This window comes from Oculina patagonica, chromosome 14 (genome assembly GCF_052425735.1).
Source record: "Oculina patagonica isolate OP01 chromosome 14, crgOcupat, whole genome shotgun sequence".
NCBI lineage: Eukaryota > Metazoa > Cnidaria > Anthozoa > Scleractinia > Oculinidae > Oculina > Oculina patagonica.
This window is the reverse complement of record NC_135771.1, coordinates 7,847,476-7,867,749: the sequence shown is the minus strand read 5'-3', so window position 1 is coordinate 7,867,749 and position 20,274 is coordinate 7,847,476. Positions and strand designations below refer to the sequence as shown.

At 37.9% G+C, this 20,274-nt stretch overlaps 2 protein-coding genes across 2 annotated transcripts; one reads left to right on the top strand and one right to left on the bottom strand.

Annotated features, from left to right (window-relative positions):
* Positions 1–8,944: 8,944 nt before the first annotated feature.
* On the bottom strand, positions 8,945–14,394 carry LOC144638278 (uncharacterized). The gene is made up of 3 exons (XM_078497503.1): positions 14,355–14,394; positions 12,653–13,035; positions 8,945–9,915 (listed from the first exon to the last, which is right to left on the bottom strand). The coding sequence occupies exons 2-3, from the start codon at positions 12,822–12,824 to the stop codon at positions 9,302–9,304; spliced, it is 786 nt and encodes a 261-aa protein (XP_078353629.1). The 5' UTR covers positions 12,825–13,035; positions 14,355–14,394; the 3' UTR covers positions 8,945–9,301.
* Positions 14,395–16,422: 2,028 nt separating this feature from the next.
* Positions 16,423–19,875, top strand: LOC144638256 (uncharacterized). The gene is made up of 3 exons (XM_078497475.1): positions 16,423–16,456; positions 17,688–18,069; positions 18,809–19,875. The coding sequence occupies exons 2-3, from the start codon at positions 17,715–17,717 to the stop codon at positions 19,420–19,422; spliced, it is 969 nt and encodes a 322-aa protein (XP_078353601.1). The 5' UTR covers positions 16,423–16,456; positions 17,688–17,714; the 3' UTR covers positions 19,423–19,875.
* Positions 19,876–20,274: the final 399 nt, after the last annotated feature.

Here is a 20,274-nt window from a genome sequence, read left to right as displayed (position 1 = left end):
TACACGTATTTAGTATATTTTCCAGAGGTGAATTCAATTCTGATTGGTCGAGAATCTAGGATTATGACACCATATTCACCGCGCTAGGCGGTGAATATAGCATCTCAAAGTTTGGCTACTAAGCCATGCCACCTTTGCCATCCAGGCTAGTAAACATGGCGGCATTTGCTGAATGAAAATTTCTCTCTTTTAAAAGAAATCCCTCAAGTCCTGGATATTTAAAACATCGGGAATTTTGGAAATAACTACCAAGGCTTTTAGACCGAAGTTATTTTTAAGTGATGGTTTTTAAGGTGTTAGAATTGATCGTAAACATAGTGGATTTGGAGATCACACGCGACCATTTCAAAAGAAACTCAGTCAGATCGACTGACAAAACATTTAGTTCACTTCTCACCGGAGCTAGTCATTTCGAGAGGATTCACACAATTGCACAGAAAACACCAACGATTAAACAAAGGTACCACATATCTTTCTTTTTCGTAGTGTTGGTTTTATTCCGTTTTATTGCTTAAATAAACTTGAGTGTAAATTACGATTTCAATCGATGAATTAAACTGGTTTACACTTTAGACGTATGCGAGCGAGCACTTGTGTTTGTCGTTTTCGTGTTTTCTTTTGTCATTTTGCAGTTCTTGATATTTACCTCTGAAAAACTATACTAAAACTTCGTCGAGGGGATTATTCAACAATAATCACTGAACCTGAGGCGAATAATTGTTAAATGTCTGCCAATAATTTGTAAAGTCTGAAACGATCGATATTGAAGTAAATGTGCCTTTCTTTTGTTTCGACTACTTCTTAGCTTTTCACTTCATAGTTCGCTTAATATTTCAAATCTATACCTATCATTAGAAGTCTATGGATTTCGACGTACTCGAATAGAGACGAGCAAGACGATTTAATAAATGCATTGGTAAAACGAAAAAAAAATTAAAAACACGCAGTATCTTAAAAACTATGTTTCAATTTGCATGTATTCTTACAAAAACACTTAATTTTTTGGCCATGTAACCTGAAACAGTTAAATTTTAGGCATTTTAACACTAACAGTAAAAACTATAACAGTAAATGTTATCCAGAAAGAAACAAAAACGTCTCCAAAAATGCCAATATTATTTTGTTTAGTATATCAAGAAGTTTCCGGCCATTTTCCGACGATTCCTGATCATTTCGGAAGTTTTTCCGAAGACTATATAGCTATCGAAGATGACTGAAGACTACCGAAGATTTCCGTGGAGAGCACACAGCACAGGCTCAAAGTTCATAAGTGATTTTATAATCGATTTTCGAAGAGCAGATAAGAATTTACAATGCTTAAAGACTATGAGTTTTTCACGAAAAACCCTCCAACACTGAACAGTACTTTTTCCGGAAACAGTAAACATTAAAAATTGGCCAATTTAACAGCAAACACTAAAAATTATGTGCCTCGAGTTTATTCTTAACTTATTCTTAAAAATTCGCCAATTTCAGCCTCGATATTCTTATAAACTAGATTCTTATAAAAAAGTGTACTTGCTAAAACGGAAATGTCAAACTGTATTTTCTAAGAATGTTCATAAGAATATTTTCAGCCTAAAATCGGCAGAAAAATAAGAATATTCAGCCTGAGTCGGAAAAACTGTATTCTTATAAAAAAAGAGTGTAATTAAGTGTCAAGAAACGTAGTGTTGTTAAAACTTTATACGACAATAGGTCAGAATTTACTAAAATAATGATTCCATTCGCTTGTTGGATATGAGATGATATTAACCAACTGCGTAGCGCCACGCGCTCGTTGGTTATTTATCACCTCATATCCTACGCGCGCTTATGAAATTAATTATCTTTTATTCGTTCTCCAATTTGATGTGAGGCCCACCTGCATCTGCGATAACATCATAACACAATAGACTCTTTTTTTTATATAAGAGAACGTCTTATTTTCGGCCGTGGCTGAACGAAAAAAGTCAGTTTTGCAGTAAATTCATTTCTAACGGATATGTACATGTTCACATCATCAAATAGTGATAATAATTGATGTTGGTTACAGGTCCGGATTTGAATAGATTTATTCATATAATACATGGATTTTTCACTCACAACAAATAGGACAAAATAAAATTCGTTCTTCATCACATTTAAGCCTTGGGCAAGCTCTTAGGATGTTATTAAATTTTGGCCTTTTTCAGCTTCGTCGTTCTTATAAAAAAAGTTTGTGATGTTTTTCTTAACGCGGCAATGACATGCAAATAAGTGGTCCTGAATTCTCTAATTTTTGTCCCTTCATAGCGATAACTATGCAAAATTCGCCCAATGTAAGGAAATTCACAAACGATGCGCGGTTCCAAACGTAGTCTCACTTTTGAAATCCTGAATTCCAGGTCTGTGGTATCCCGGGAACTCAGAAACTGGAATCCAGTTTCCGGAATCCTAGTCCATGGCAATGTTAACATGACGGTTAGTGGTCTCTAAACCCCTAACACGGCGCACACAGCTTTTATTATGCTCGTCCCGTTTCTTTTATACCCTTCTGATCTTGTATTTTAAATGCCCCTGTTTGAAGAGACATTAAACGATGATCGCAGGGAGTGTTTGTTCGCATCTTATCCCATGCTGGGTTTCACTACTTCTGTCAGTCGAGTAGCGTGTGTACAGCCGTCCCGCTCCGTCAAATGGTTTCCTTGGATATACTGTACATACCGTACATGTATTAAAAAATGTCCCGTAAGTTTTTCAGAAGTTTGGCCATAGTGGATTTTGTAGTGGTCTATAAGCCTGCTTAGAGGTTAAATTGAAGTTAAATCGTTGAAAATATTTCTTCTGGAACTGCGCCTTTGAAAAGCGATCGAGAAATTCGAGCGAGTTGTGTCAGTCATTTGCAATTCTTTCACTATTTCGGCTGCAGTTTGAATTATTAGACGTTGTTTACATTAGACACTGGGAACACAAAAAATGTAATGTTGAACGGGAAAAGTACGTAACACTATTGGGTTTTGTTGTAGCGGTAGCGGTAGATAATTTGGCGGTGTCTTATTTAGAATTCGTGTTTTGAAAGTGCACGTGTATCCAACTAACGGATTCGAAGATCTAATATTTGCTACCAGGCGTTGTCAATCGCTAGAAATCGATATCCAAGTAAACTGACTAATAGGATGGACTTACCTTTAAGGAAATTGGAGCCACTATACAAGCTGAAGAAAACTGACCAACTCACTGTCTTGAAAATAAGAGCGACTTTTTCTCTAAGGTGCGGGATTGCAGAAAAACAGCTCAAGCTCATTTGCATCTCATTAAATAACAAAAGAATGACAAAACAGCACATTTGTTTATGCGCCTCGTTCTTTCATCCACTGAATTAATTTTCCGCAATCCCGCACCTCACTCGACTTTTTGCTAATTACATGGATAGATATGCTAATTCGAAAAAAAATTTCCACGGCAACAATGGTCGTACCAATCTGTGGAAGACAAATTTAAGAAGCTTTCTTCTCGACTTCTTTGTCAAAGACAATGGCCACTTACGTTTTTTATTCTGTCTTCTATTAAAGCGAAGAAGCCGCTATAACTATATTACATGTATTCCTCTGAGACATGAGCATAATTATAATACATCTGGAAGCACAAACAGACGAAATGAGCGCGATTATTCGCTGTCCTGGCCTTACATAACGCTTAAGGTCGGGACACACTAGGGGCACACTAGGCGACAAGTCGCAGCGAAAGGTCTCTGCGATAAGGGAGCGATCATTAATTACTGGGGGGGAGGGCCGGTAAATTTTTGAAGAAGTGGGCTCAAAAATTGTGATCCTCTCCCAAATTGGAGCCAGAAATTTGCCACCCGCCCCAAATCAGAGACCAAAAAATTGTGACCCCCCCCCCCCCCCTCCGTCCTTTGAATGAGCACATAAAAGAATAAACACAGCAAGGTAAAAACCATTTAAAGTAGTTGACTAGTTCTTAGAGAAGTTCTGTGCCCTCAAGAGGGGTCTGGGGGCATGGTACCCCAGAAAATTTTCAATTTTTTATCCTCTTAGATCACTTTTCTGCGATTCTGAGTACCAATATGATGGCGCTTTCAGAAAAGCTACTTAGATTCCTGTTTTAACTTTTTCAGCTGTTCGAGCTATTCGAAGCAGGTAAAACAGAAAAAAAAATAGCAACATAGTGTGTTTCTAAGGCGATTATTGATAACGTGTCATGATACAAATAGATATGATCAAAATGGGTTGTTTGAATAATATCATGCAAGAAATAATCGTTTCAGTGTGAGTTTGCAACTGATTGTGCGAGTCTCACGCTCAATGCATGAGGTTTGAGAAGCCTGAACCCAACAGCTGTTGATCCTAAACAGAAAGAAGGCTAGGGGGGTCCGGGGGCATGCTGTGGTTTTATGCGAAACCTGCCTCGAAACCTGCCGCGAAACCTGTCTCGTTCCCAGGCGTCCTCGTCCTTGGTCGTGCACGGTTCGCTTGGTGTTGTGGGACTGACGTGCACGGTTCGCTTGGCGTTCTGGGCCTGATCCGGACCAACAATCCCCGCGCTCCCTGTTTTCCCGCCTTACCGCCTCAACGTCCGGCCAATCGGCGCCTGGGGACGAGGCAGATGCGAAACATCTATCTCTAATAGCGAGACAAATGCTGTTACAATTTTTAAGCAATATTAGCATGTCGAGCGCCCTGTTTAATGCAAATGAATTCTTTGCTAAAGTCTTGCACGCGGATATGAAACTTGAAAACAACACCCGTGAAAAATGGACACTCGCTTGTAAACATGAAATTGGCGAAAAAAAAGTACATTGGAGGCCCAATTTTATTACCTTAAAATGTAAAACAACAAAATACAAGCAATGAAACGTTATAAATATTTTAATATTATCTTGTTTAACTTATTATGGTATTAGGGATTTTGTTTGGGAAATATAATTTATTGTTTTGGAATATCATCTTTACGATTTTTGAGGGTTTATTGTTGGAAAAGAAAAGCTGGTATCTTAGTTAGCGCTTGTGGCCACCTGCTATGGTTAAGCCACCTGTTGTTTTTAGCGCATTAGTAAACTTGATGTGAACCTCTATAAAGACTTTTAGCTATAATGGATATCTGTTGTAAATAAGATTTTTAGTAGAAATAATGGTTAACTATCCAATGGCCAGAACCAATGCGGAATATCAGTTGACACTCGCTAATATTTCGAACGCTTGTTAGTTTTAGTTTTCCACCTGTTGTTTTAGTCGCCTACGCCCTTCACTTCAGTAAACAGAGCTATGATCTCATTGTTTGGTTTAAAACTTCGTACGCTTCGCTTAGTTTCGACCTAGCCCAAATCTGCCTTCTTTTCGAGCTCATTAGCTATTCGCCGTTATAACCAATCCGCTAGCTTAAAACTTCTTCAATTATTACTTAAGTTTTTCTGAGGTAACCACCGTTACCTTCCATTGGTTCTGAGCCTGGAATTTCCATCATAGAAGTGATAGCTTTAACTAAAATTAGCGTTGATGCAAGTTCTGTGATAATCCCTTGTAAAATAACTAATAAATAGAGTTGATTAACTGTAAACCGTCAGAGTTAGAGAGAAAGAATTGTAAAACCAGAGACTAGTGTATTACATTAAAGAAGATCCAGCAAATTCTTGATGTCATGACCTAACTTTGAGTGTTGGAGTAGAGTCGCTAGTTCCCCCAACAAAACTCACTTCAACAAGGGAATCAAACTACTATACGATGAAACTGCAATCCACAGGCGCGTCGTTTTCTTTAGATATTTCCTCATTTTCTCGTTAGCATGTTTTTGACTGTATTTATAGCCTCCAAAACTTCATCCCCAAATATTTCGAAAACGCTCTCATAGAATTTGTTCAAACTTTGCCAACATTGAGGCGACTATGTGTGGTGCAAGCTTCTTTGAGCGATTTTCGAAAAAAATTTCTGGTGCTGAAGAATACGAGCTAAAGTAAAAAACGCAATGACGTCATTTCGTTGCTATGGCAACTCCGTTGTCAATATATAACACTGGTCATAAAAAAATAGCTGTGGTGATCGTTTTTCGATAGCATTGTTATTGGCGACGTAGTTAATTCTCAAACTTGAACGGTGTTACCCCTAAAAAATCCAGTTGAGCCACCTTAAATGTAATGTCAACAATGTAATTTTTTCTTCAGGAAATAAGCACCTATTAAGAACCTAAATAGCCTAAATTCCTCTTCCTAAATTCCTCTTCTATGTAAGAACCTGTTTAGGGTAACCTGTACAAATCTCTAAACGGTCTTGTACCTACCTATTTGCAATCTATCTTCACTGATAGGAGTAATATAACTCAATACGAACTGAGAGACACCGTGGGCAAACTCGCTGTTCCTTTGCCCCGCACAAACTATCTAAAAAACAGTTTTAGTTACCAAGTTGCGGTGCTTTGGAACAGCTTACCACCCGATTTGATTTGCGGCAAGCACAAAATCTCAATAGTTTTCGAATTGGTTGCCGACATCATCTTTCTTAGTCACCAACTAGCTTTTTACTTTTTATAGCACACGGTATTCATGTAAAGCAGAGTTATTTTAGTATAGACTAGAATTGTTTAGTTATTTGTATTGTATTTATTACCATTAGTATTTTATAATTTTATCTCTGATGAATTTACCGTATTTAAATTAAGTTACTACCTACCTACCTACCTGGACACATTAGGTTCTTACTCGTGGGTTTTTACTAAAAATAAATAAATAAAAAATATATGTTTAAAGTGGTCATGCACTTAGCTCGGCTTCATATCTCAACGAGATAGCTAGTTTACAGGCAAGCCACTGAAACAGAGGAAACAAATATTTTTAAATAAACATAACAAGGTTAAAAATTCCAACTGACAATAGGAAGCAGACCAGTTGGCTACCTTTACTGTAATCTATTTAGTTTCAAATTCGAGATCTTTTCTCACAAGCACCAACACTCCACAGCTATGATTTGTGCCACGTGAATAGAACATCTTACCTTTACATTGTGTCTTCCAAATAGCTTCTACTTCTGTTGTACTGTACGTTTCTTTGTAAACAACAATGTTAGTCTTTTGATTGTTCAGCCAAAGAAAAAGAGGTTTTCTCTTTATAGAAGAACGAATCCTTCCAACATTTAAAGATAGAACTTTAAAATTAACTTTATCCACGATTATCCTTTGTGAATAATCAATACAGAAAAAAAATTGTTGAAACGCCCATGGACTTAAAAACCCACAACTTATTAATATTGAAAAGAAGAACGCACATGTTTAACACCTTCAACTATAGTTAAACATATAAAACAGTAACCAGCGATGAAAACTGTTAATTGCGTAATTATAAGATCTTGCACATATTATGCTAATCTTACAAATAACAGCAATATTTTGGGGCCTTTGATAACTGGCTGCTTTATAGGGGTTCGTACTGTGCCGTGGCCACTCGAGATAAACTAAAGTCAATATCAGGACTCGAGCTCAGGACTCAGCAGGAATTGCGTAACGTTTGCAACCCCATTTCTGCTCATGCGCAACAAAATGTGATGCAGAAGAAACTGAATTACCGGGTAACAACAATTCACCTCAGTGTTGATGGCTAGTGGTGGATATTTACCGAGTGAGATAACATAGCCCGAAAGGATGATTTTTGACTAGTTTTTTCCCCTTCAAAGATTACAATTTCTCGCGCGCGTTGCTCTGAGGTGAAGTGCATTTGTTAAACAACAACAAAGGATATTCCGAGTTTGAGTAGCCAATCAGCGCGCGCCAAAAGCGATATCCACTGTTTTAGTATATACTAATAATGAATATCGTGCAAAATTCACAAATAAATAATAAGTCAAAAAATGAAAGAAAATTCGAAATTATGAATAAGTGAGGTATAACTATTCCGCTTTCACTCCCGATGTAAAGAGAAGAAATAAATTATCCGGTTTTATTTGGTTTATTTGCTTTGCTATCTATAAAAATAGAACAGTCCAGCAGAAATATATTTCTTAGTTAAGTTCTGTAAATTTAGCAAGTTCCTGTTAGTTCACTAGTAGCGTTCACATTTTTTTTCTTGTTTCAATTCTATAACAAGCGTTAAAATGTGTTTGTAACCTGCAAAGCTGTAATTCACCTGTGTGTTTTTGAATGTAATTATTGTTTCAGAACTCGGATTAACTTTACCCAATAGAACTTTCGAAATGTTGTTTGTTTTCAAAAATAGCGTCTTTTGTCAATGATGTCTTTTCCCTTAAGCATGCAATTTCACTACAACAGAAGTATCTAAATAACATTAAAAGACAACGATTTTTTTGAGTTACAAGGATTTCTTTTACTGAGAAAAATCGTGAAAATATCGATGACGTCAAGTATTAATTTGCTGACCAATGTTAGTAATGTTTTAATGGGGAATGAGTCGAAAGTGGACTGACGTCTTCGGATGTTTCACGAAAATCTTTGGCAGACTTCGTTAATCTTCGGAAATGTTGGTATAGCCTTAGGACAACACTCGGACAATCTTCGGTCTAGAAATTGCTCAAAATGCAACAAGTTGCTCGAAAGGAAAAAAGTTGCTTAAGTGTTAGTCCCGCTTAAAACGGTCCTCTCGACTTTGCGCCAAAAAATAGTTTTCTGTTATTTTTTTGCCTGTGAAAAGGGTTTGGTCCAACATTTTTAAAAGCAATGTTTTTTCTAGTTCTTTATTTTCGCTTTGCTACAGGCCAAAATTCAATTTTGGCCGACCAGGGGTCGCCGACGGTAGTCGAAGGGCAAAATCTCGACCATTTTTTGAAGCGTGCTTTCTCCACAAAAATGCACTTCACGGAGTATCATTTGGCACAAATTCTAAGACACCTTTATTTAGTTCAATGACGAAAAGATGAAAATTATTCGAAAATTCTAAGCATGCCAGCGCTTCTGAAAGACATCATACTCTGAAGTCTTTATTCACACGTTAAAATTAAGGTAAATACAAGAAATAACACTTGATATTTGATATTTTTTAATGATGAATAAATTTCTTATTGGCAATTAACAATGCCTTGTCATACTATAATTAAGGTTAATACCCTGTGACAAAGTGTCCTCGTCCAAGTATGTCACAATACTCAACTGTAACATGTAACATTAACTGTAACAACTGTAAATGTAACTAACATGAAATGTAAGAAATGAAAAACATTGTCTTGTGATCCGCAATACAAACTCAAAGATGAATGGGATAAGAGCAAACATTCAATGCTGTCCTTTTTCATCTTTTATCAAAAATAATATCTTATGTCCCTTGTGGATGTGGCAATTGCATCCACATTTCTTCCCTTCTGGAAAGAGTAACTTGAGCTACCATCTAGTCTGACTTTTGCCTTCCAGTGAACTTCCATCTTGAGGGGCAATTCCTCTCTTTAAACCCTTGATAAAAAGACCCATTCATGAGTAGCCCCTCCTCATCACGACTCATAGACACACTAAGCGATCCTTTGTACCATTTACCACACACTTTCTGCTCTGTCCTGAAGTGCATTGTCTTCTCACATAAGTTGTCCTTCTTTGAGTCTTTAAATCCTAAAATGTCTCCTCCACTGCAACAATCGTCCAGCAATAATTCTCCCCCAGCCGGAAACAAGTCTAATGTCATTTCACCTTTCTCCCCTGCACTCTCTGCTGGTTCTGTAACAGTTAAGTTCCAAGACCCTTGAGCTTGTTCATTCAGTTGTTTCAAAAGGTTCAACTTCTGTTCTTCTCTTTTTTGTTTTTCATTGGACTTCTTCAAGGCAGCATCAGGATCAGTGTTGAACAGCTTCGCAAGCCCTGGATTCAACTCGGCAAACTTTTTTCTGGGCAGCATTGCAACGTTCTTCACTTTATTTGTGGTGTTTAACACTGATTTGTTTTTGTCAGCAAGGAGAACTACCAACTGCTGAAGTTGATCCAAATCACACTTTTTAGCCAACCCTGCAACACCTGATGAAAGAAAGAAAGAAATCCTACTGTTTATTTAAGCCATGAACAGAGATAAACTAACATTCGAGTTGGGAACCGAGTTAGGCACCCAGTTAGGACCAGGTTAGTAAAGGACAGGGGAGTGTATCCGATGTAATCCGAAAACTCCTGATGTCTAACCGAAGATTTCCAAAGTTTACCCGAGGTAATCCAGAGGCTCCGAAGACTTCCAAAGCTTACCGAAGAGTATTGTATTACTCGTACAAGGATACTTTGAACAACAATTGAATTATTTACATATAAAAAAGTTGAATCACATCCTACGACTCCTACGTCCGTGACATTTGTACTTTTGCTGTTCTATGTTAAATTCGGTCTTTCGACCTTATTTGCTTCTGACTTCTTTCTGAGAGGCACTGTTTTACTTGGAGGCACATGTATTGAATAGAGCAGTAAGATTGCGGCCAAGGAAGTCTCTAGAGGTCATTAGTCCTCACTGCATGGTTACCCGTTTATGGAGTTCAATGACACCTCTAAATCTTTAACTGGTAGCATAAATCCTGTTTATTAGTAGGGGTTTGCAGAACGAACATGTGCTATACTGCAAAAACATTTCCACGCTAAAACAATCCATAGAGTGCTCAAAAAACGAGAAAAATGCCGTCTAAGAAACACACTCAAGCTTCCAATGTAAGAAGATTGAAAAGAACACAATGCCATTGGCTAGCTGTGATAGCCAATAGAAACCAGACGTTTTTATGCGTCCCTGAAGCAGCAGCAGAATGTCTAACATTCTCGCACACGAACGAGTTGTGTTACCAACTAAAAAGAACCAAATACCGGCAACTGATGAGATTCACATGAAGGATCAAAACCATGGTCTTGCCTGAACTAAACCATATAGTGGCATATACAAAACGCAAAACAGTCAACAGACTTGCGCGTGAAAGATTTCAAATCAATATTAGAATCATGTGGTGCCAACATAACGCAACGAACAAAGGAGGTATAAATCCTAAACAAAGAGCTTAAAATAAAGAGCGCTCGATCAAAATAATGCAAGAAGCATAACCTTTACAACACAGAATGTCTCTCTGAAACCAACTTGCAGCTTTTTCATAGCAAAGCTGGAACAGTCTCTGGTGAAGCCGGACAAAGATAAAAAAATCTGTGACAAGACACCTTTATTTACCACGAGCACTCTATGATTTGTTTTAGCGTGGAGATGTTTTTGCAGTATAGCATATGTTCGTTTTGCAACATCCTACTAAAAGAACTGGATTGATGCTAGGAGTTGTGTGCATATTGTTGGTGTCGACATCAAGTCAAGGTGATATAAAAAAATTCAAATATTGACTAGAACATCAATGTTTGTTTGAACATTACAAAATTGCATTTTTAAACTTCAGGTGCTGACCAGAAGACTGCAGGCTCAGGTCACGTGCAGTATCAAAAACTTATCAAAAGTGCGATATTTTTTCAAAGTATCGATACTTTTCAAAATATCGGTACACATATCAAATATTTGGTATCGAATATCGGCCCATCATTAGGTATCAAAGTCTTCTGGTCAACTTGAAAAAACGTCAAAAGTCTTCGGAAAAATTCAGTTCCTAACTCGGTTCCTAAGTTGAAAGATGAGTTCCCTCCCATGTACAAGCCATTTTAGAAAGGAGAGAAATGGGTAGCATACATAGTCTTTTCAGTAGCAATGATTTTTTTATTTGCGAAAGAGGCTTTTTCGGTTGGCTTGCAGCATGTTTAAATATTAACTAGAGGTAACCACAGGTTAGAAAGTGCGGGCCTTGACGCACTTAGACAAGGTACTGGTAGGCAGTGCCGATAATTATAAATAAACGACTGAACAAGGAGGACTGAAATGATCAAATGGACAATAGACAATTATTTTGAGTAACGCGTCACGCAAGGATTTTTCGCACGCGGTGCAGTGTGAATTTAGATGTGATTTTTCTCAGTCGGTAAACTCGCTATGTTGTCAGTGTTATAACAAATTTCTCGACAATAACCGTTGTTGGAATCATTAGCTTGACTGTGGTTTATCTGTGATACAATCACAGCAAATGTTCTCAAAAGCAACACATAACACCTTCAATGTCACAGAAGGTTTACAAGCTGTTTTTAAAATATCGCTCTTGGAGAACAGATTTTTCTCTTCCGGTGTTACGACAAACTGTCGTGATTAACACATTTTCGCATTCCGATCGTGCTTAGTGGAAGAACAAAAATTTTCAACTTCCGGTTCGGTTCTGGTTTATAAACGTGGCGCGCACGCGTAAAACGCAATCCGCTGGTCACTGTCAAGATTAGGGCCTCTCTTGGGCCCGCAAAAAGGTTCTTTAAACCCCCGACAGAACCAGAAACAAAGAATTAAAAATAATAGTGACAGAGCATGAATAATCCTTTTGCTATTTTTCACTTATAAAATCAGTGCAGCAGTTGCAAATATTAAACTCAAAATCTTTGCTGTTCACCTTATGTTAGAGTCATTCTTACTCCATTTTTCAATGTTACAAAACAACTGATGTCACTTTTAAGGTTCTAATTATGATTAATAGTATTGCAATGAACTTATGAACTTATACAACAGATTTTACATTCGAGTAAATTAACCCTTTTAAGCAAACTCAATCATTGTTGATTACATGTACTTTAGATCTTGAAAATGGAATAAGAATGACTGAAAAGTCAGATGAGCAGTGACCCAAGAATTGTTTGATTTTAAAAAAAATCCCCTTACCCGTCAAGTCAGCAACATCTTGGTTGAGAGAGTTGGGGTTCTCCTTAATAAGTTTAGATTTCTTTGCTTCATATTCCTTCTCCTGGTCAACTTTTTTTTTCTTCATTGAGTTGGCGCTTCCTGTTTTTCTGCTCACGACTTGCAACTTTTGCCTCAAATCCCTCCACACCATATTTAGTCTCGGCCAGGCGCTTCAGGTCCTTTGGGTCAAAGTACTTGGTTGGTCTTCCCATTCCAAATCTGTGCCATGGTGGGATGCGATATTCAAGAACAGACAACTCATCTGTTGTGAGAAAATAATCTTTTTTGGCTTCAGCAGATGTAGGCCAGTTAAACATGAAGTTTCCATTATCCATTGTTGAATTGAAGGAGTTACTGTTTCCCTAAGTATTAATAAACACAACCAAAATAACTGTATTGTTCATGTGCATTTTAGGAAAGCATCAATTGATGATAAAGGTGCTGTCCACATGTTTCCGCATATTTTTGAAAATGGAGATCTTTTTCTCTGTATTTTATAAACTATACATCCACACGTAGCGTATTTAAATTGTATTTGCCTCCATACTGGAGAGCACATTCCAAAACCTCCTTATTCAATACCTGAAAAAGCCGGAAACGTGTGGACGGAAGGCGTAGGGGGGGGAGGGGGGGAAACTCTGTTTTCAAATATCTGAATACATGTGGACGGCACCTTAGAGCCTGTGCTGTGTTTAGGCTTTAAGATTTCAAGTGGAAATGGACTATATTGCATTAGGCTTCAAGGCCGGCTGAATGTGCAAACTTTTTCCAACATTTGCCCATTTTTCAATGTTCAACCTTAAGATACTTTTTTAAGAAAGCTAGCTTTTTTCAAAATAAATTCCAAATCTGTGCTTTTCAGTCATACTGTTATCTGACCTTCCCTAAACCATGCTGCTTCTGCCTGGCCGAGGTATACAAAGTCCCAGAACCACAGCAAATAAATCCAACTCCCCCTTCAGGGCAATGTTAGCTTTACAAGTCCCATAATAAGAATTCAGCCATTAGTCAGTAAAGACTGTTTCAGAGAGGAAGGAACGACCCAAGACAGAAAACTTGAGGCGAGTGGGCAAACACCCGCTCTTTAGAGGGACCGTATCGATCGTATTACATTGCTTGAACACGAGTTTCTAGTTCATGTTAGCCGCTTTGTTCACTTTCGTGGGCTTTCAATCGCACAATGCCGCCCAAAAAGCCTCGAAGAGAAATACTGAACGCCCAGGCTGCCATTCAACTAAAGCCAAACCTGGTTTTGGTGCAATCAATGTCGAAGTTTTGTTGTGGCCCCGAACGAAGATCACTCACCACTAGTGGAGTAGAGTGTACTGTAGCTGTTCACAGACAAAAATCTACGTGTCATTCGAAGCAATACATTCCCGAATCCCTTCATCCTCAAAACATCCTGCCTTTCAGCAATCGGAGGTCTATTCAAATTATTGTGTGCCTTTTCAGAAGGCTAGTTGAATAGGTTATATGATCCTACATCGAAACCAAACAAACAAAGCATGGCTTCGCCTTCAGCACTTCACACCAAAGCTTTTTTCTTGCTTATTTCGAGCCTTTAACAAGTGAAATTTGAACTAGTAAAACATGGAGTACTTATTTCTAACCCTACACTCTCAAAATGATGCTGTCTAGGCTTATTTAAGAAGAAAAGCTACTTTTTGTCGCTCTCACTTACCGACTCCGATGGACTCTCTTTGCAGTGAAGACCGAAGTGCGAAAAAGGCGCCAAAACGTGACGTCACTTTGTGGTCACATGATTAGACCACAGGCAACCCACAATAAAACCATTTGATTTTTTTTAGGGAGGGTGTTTTTTTTTCACTCGATACGTTTTTAAGTTTTTTTCAAGGTCAGGTTAGCTGCGCGATTTTTTTTAGCCAATGTGGCTGTGCTCGACATTTTCTTAAATAAGATTCAGCCCTGGCACTATATGGAAATTTTAGTATTTCCAGTATTATATAACCTGGGGCTCATAAATAGGTGCGTTCCTCTGTAGTAATAGCTAGGAGTATGGTGTAGGCATAAATAGATTGTGCTCGGTAACTTTTGAGCAACTTTTAGCGTTTTGAGCAACTTTTTGTAGTACCAACAACCTAGGGCAACTTTTGCCTTCCTTGGCAACTTTTGAGCAACAAATTGATAAAAAACCGATCCAAACCATAAAAGGTCGTTTCATTTCGAATCTTTTTATTTTTATTTTTTATTTTTTTTATTTCTTATCTATCATTGAAGTTATGTTGAGTTTAAAGAGTATATTGATTACAACAAAGTGTTTATATTTATCATATAACAATGGCTTTTTGGCCTCTTTTAATGACTGTAAGAATATTTAATGAAAATGTTTAAATGGCTACAAACAAACAAACACGTTTTGAGTATTTATCTAAAACAAAACGACTTTAGAGCAAGCAACTTTTCTAAATATTGGTGGCAACTTTTTGATATTTGAGCAACTTTAGAGCAACTTTTGGGTATATTGTGAAGCAACTTTTCCTGAATTTACTATCACAATTTATTCATACCTAGTATGGTGGCCGAGGACTGCCACTGCCTATTCAGCACATTTTTTCTTCTTTTTTATTATTAAGAAAATTAAATGTAAAACGAAATGAAAATAACATTAAAATAAAATATAAATACATTAACCCTTAATATGCTGAAATCAGTTACTCCAAAAAACACGTTACATTTACGTTACATTAAATTACATTTAATTTTCTTAATAAAAAAAAAAGAAGAAATGCGTTGAAAACTCAGTGGCAATCCTCGGCCACCATACTCCTATTACAGAGGAGGCCCCATATAGGGGGTCCGAGTTTCCCGTATCCCATTAATTTTTGGCCTAAATATCCCGTATCCCATTAATCCCTGAAAAACTTTGAAGTTCGATATCCCACAATCTCTTTTTCTTAATATCCCGTATCCCTATAATTTTTTCCCCAAATATCGGCCCGAATCCCTAAAACCCCTAATGGAGGGGGGAGGGACAGGAGAGTAAATCTCCCTCCTCCCTACTTTTTGCGCTATTTTCTCCCTCCTCCCTACTTTCTTGGGCCAATTTCTCCCTCCTCCCTATTTTTTTCAGCCAAAAATTCTCCCTCCTCTCTATTTTTTGCCAAAAATTCTCCCTCCTCCCCTAATTTTTTTGGCCAATTCTCCCTCCTCCCTATTCTAGCTTATCCTGTACCTCCCTAATGGGGACCTATTTATGGGGCCCTGTTATCAGGTTATATAATACTGGAAATACTAAAATTTCGATATAGTGCCAGGGCTGAATATTATTTATGAAAATGTTGAGCACAGCCACATTGGCAGGAAAAAATCGCGCAGCTAACCTGACCTTGAAAAAAAACGTATCGAGCGAAAAAAAAGTAAACAAACAAAATGCACTGGGCCGCGAACAAAATGCTGCTAGTGTACGCAGCATCTATGAGAGGCCTAATCAGCCAACAAATGAAAAACATGAAACGTGAAACTGAAATGCTGATCGGCAGAGACATGATAGAGACCAATCCAAGAGTCAAGAATGCATAACTGTAGACAGCTGTTTCGGACTCTTTAGTCCTCGTCAGTACAGTGTAACAGAGAACAGAATGTGCAGCCAACGCGAGTCAACTAAAAAAGAGAGAACAGCCAACGCGACAGTGACGCGAGTCAACTAAAAAAAAACAGCCTTTGTCGGGCCTGTGGTCTAATCATGTGACCACAAAGTGACGTCACGTTTTGGCGCCTTTTTCGCACTTCGGTCTTCACTGCAAAGAGATTTCATCGAAGTCGGTAAGTGAGAGCGACAAAAAGCAACTTTTTTTTCTTAAATAAGCCTAGAAAGCATCATTTTGAGAGTGTAGGGTTAGAAATAAGTACTCCATGTTTTACTAGTTCAAATTTCACTTGTTAAAGGCTCGAAATAAGCAAGAAAAAAGCTTTGGTGTGAAGTGCTGAAGGCGAAGCCATGTTTGTTTGTTTGGTTTCGATGTAGGATCATATAACCTATTCAACTAGCCTTCTGAAAAGGCACACAATAATTTGAATAGACCTCCGATTGCTGAAAGGCAGGATGTTTTGAGGATGAAGGGATTCGGGAATGTATTGCTTCGAACGACACGTAGATTTTTGTCTGTGAACAGCTACAGTACACTCTACTCCACTAGTGTGAGTGATCTTCGTTCGGGGCCACAACAAAACTTCGACATTGATTGCACCAAAACCATGTTTGGCTTTAGTTGAGTAGCAGCCTGGGCATTCAGTCTTTCTCTTCGAGGCTTTTTGAGCGGCATTGTGCGATTGAAAGCCCAGGAAAGCGAACAAAGCGGCTAACATGAACTACAAACTCGTGTTCAAGCAATGTAATACGATCGATACGGTCCCTCTAAAGAGCGGGTGTTTGCCCACTCGCCTGAAGTTTTCTGTCTTGGGTCGTTCCTTCCTCTCTGAAACAGTCTTTACTGACTAATGGATTAATTCTTATTATGGGACTTGTAAAGCTAACATTGCCCTGAAGGGGGGTTGAATTTATTTGCTGTGGTTCTGGGACTTTGAAAAAAGCTAGCTTTCTTACAAGAGTATCTTAAGGTTGAACATTGAAAAATGGGCAAATGTTGTAAAAAGTTTGCACATTCAGCTGGCTTGAAGCCTAATGCAATATAGTCCATTTCCACTTGAAATCTTAAAGCCTAAACACAGCACAGGCTATAAGGTGCCGTCCACATGTATCCAGATATTTTAAAAAACAGAGTTTTTTCCCTACGTTTGTGCCTTCGGCCCACACATATCCGGCTTTTTCAGGTACTGAATAAGGAGGTTTTTGAATACGCTCTCCAGTATGGAGGCAAATACGATTTAAATACGTATCGTGTGGACGCATAGTTTATACAGAGAAAATAATCTCTGTTTTCAAAAATATTCCGAAAACGTGTGGACAGCACCTTAATCATCAATAAATTATTGATGCTTTCCTAAAATGCACATGAACAGTACAGTTATTTTGGTTGTGTTTATTAATACTTAGGGAAACAGTAACTCCTTCAATTCAACAATGGATAATGGAAACTTCATGTTTAACTGGCCTACATCTGCTGAAGCCAAAAAAGATTATTTTCTCACAACAGATGAGTTGTCTGTTCTTGAGTATCGCATCCCACCATGGCACAGATTTGGAATGGGAAGACCAACCAAGTACTTTGACCCAAAGGACCTGAAGCGCCTGGCCGAGACTAAATATGGTGTGGAGGGATTTGAGGCAAAAGTTGCAAGTCGTGAGCAGAAAAACAGGAAGCGCCAACTCAATGAAGAAAAAAAGGTTGACCAGGAGAAGGAATATGAAGCAAAGAAATCCAAACTTATTAAGGAGAACCCCAACTCTCTCAACCAAGATGTTGCTGATTTGACGGGTAAGGGGATTTTCTTTTAAAAATCAAACAATTCTTGGATGCTCATCTGACTTTTCAGTCATTCTTATTCCATTTTCGAGACCTCTTACTCCCGCTACCCACCCCTTTCTGTAGTGGTCCCCTCTTCTTTGTCCCATATCAATTGCGAAATATGAAACATTGCGAAATTTTACTCGTTTTCTCCTGGTTCCCTCCACCTTAAGAATCCTGCTCTCTGCCCTCTCTTCTCCCGCCTCCTGCCCCTTTTCTTCCGGTCTCCCACCCCCCTGTCCCCCTCCACTTAAAAGGGTTTACTTGAATGTAAAATATGTTGTATAAGTTCATATATTATCTCTTCCTCTCATTGTAATACTATTAATCATAATAAGAATCTTTAAAGTGACATCAGTTGTTTTGTAACATTAAAAAATGGAGTAAGAATGCCTCTAAAACATAAGGTGAACAGCAAAGATTTTGAGTTTAACATTTGCAACTGCAGCACAGATTGTATAAGTGAAAAATAGCTTAAGGATTGTTCATGCTCTGTCACTATTATTTTTAATTCTTTGTTTCTTGCTCTGTCAGGGGTTTTAAGAACCTTTTTTACTTAAACATGCTGCAAGCCAACCGAAAAAGCCCCTTTCGCAAAAAAAAAATCACTGCTACTGAAAGACAATGTATGCTACACATTTCTCTCCTTTCTAAGAAGGGTTGTTCATGGCTTAAATAAACAGTAGGATTTCTTTCTTTCTTTCATCAGGTGTTGCAGGGTTGGCTAAAAAGTGTGATTTGGATCAACTTCAGCAGTTGGTAGTTCTCCTTGCTGACAAAAACAAATCAGTGTTAAACACCACAAATGAAGTGAAGAACGTTGCAATGCTGCCCAGAAAAAAGTTTGCCGAGTTGAATCCAGGGCTTGCAAAGCTGTTCAACACTGATCCTGATGCTGCCTTGAAGAAGTCCAATGAAAAACAAAAAAGAGAAGAACAGAAGTTGAACCTTTTGAAACAACTGAATGAACAAGCTCAAGGGTCTTGGAACTTAACTGTTACAGAACCAGCAGAGAGTGCAGGGGAGAAAGGTGAAATGACATTAGACTTGTTTCCGGCTGGGGGAGAATTATTGCTGGACGATTGTTGCAGTGGAGGAGACATTTTAGAATTTAAGGATCCAAAGAAGGACAACTTATGTGAGAAGACAATGCACTTCAAAACAGAGCAGAAAGTGTGTGGTAAATGGTACAAAGGATCGCTTAGTGTGTCTATGAGTCGTGATGAGGAGGGGCTACTCATGAATGGGTCTTTTTATCAAGGGTTTAAAGAGAGGAATTGCCCCTCAAGATGGAAGTTCACTGGAAGGCAAAAGTCAGACTAGATGGTAGCTCAAGTTACTCTTTCCAGAAGGGAAGAAATGTGGATGAAATTGCCACATCCACAAGGGACATAAGATATTATTTTTGATAAAAGATGAAAAAGGACTGCATTGAATGTTTGCTCTTATCCCATTCATCTTTGTATTGCGGATCTCAAGACAAGGTTTTCATTCCTTACATTTTAATGTTACAGTTACAGTTAATGTTACAGTTGAGTATTGTGACATACTCAGATGAGGACACTTTGTCACAGGGCGTTTACCTTTTATTATAGTATGACAAGGCATTGCTTATTGCAAATTAGAAATTTATTCATCATTAAAAAATATCAAATGACAAATGTTTGCCTTCTCTTACTACATATAGTTGCTCATTTTCAACTTGTTGAAACGCCTGAACCCCAATCTCATAACTAATTAATATTGAAAAAGTAGAATGCGCAAAAAATAGTACATTTTTAACACCTACAACTACAGTTAAACAAATAAAACGCCAGCGATGGAAACTGTCAATTGCGCTATTAATGGTTAAGATCTTGCACGTATTATGCTAATTTTAAAGACACTTAACTGGCAATATTTTTGGGCCTTTGATAACTGGCCGCTTTATAGGGGGCCGCTTATAGAGGTTCGACTGTACCATGGTCACTCAGCAGGAATGTTAACGTTTGCAACCCCATTTCTGCTCATGCTCAACAAAATACATGTATGATGCAGAAGAAACTGAATAAAAAAGAATATTGTGCAGAATTTACAAATAAATAATAAGTCAAAAAATGTAGGATGGAATAATGAATAAGTGAGGTATAATAATTATACAAGTGAAAGCAGAATAATTATTATTCTGCTTTCACT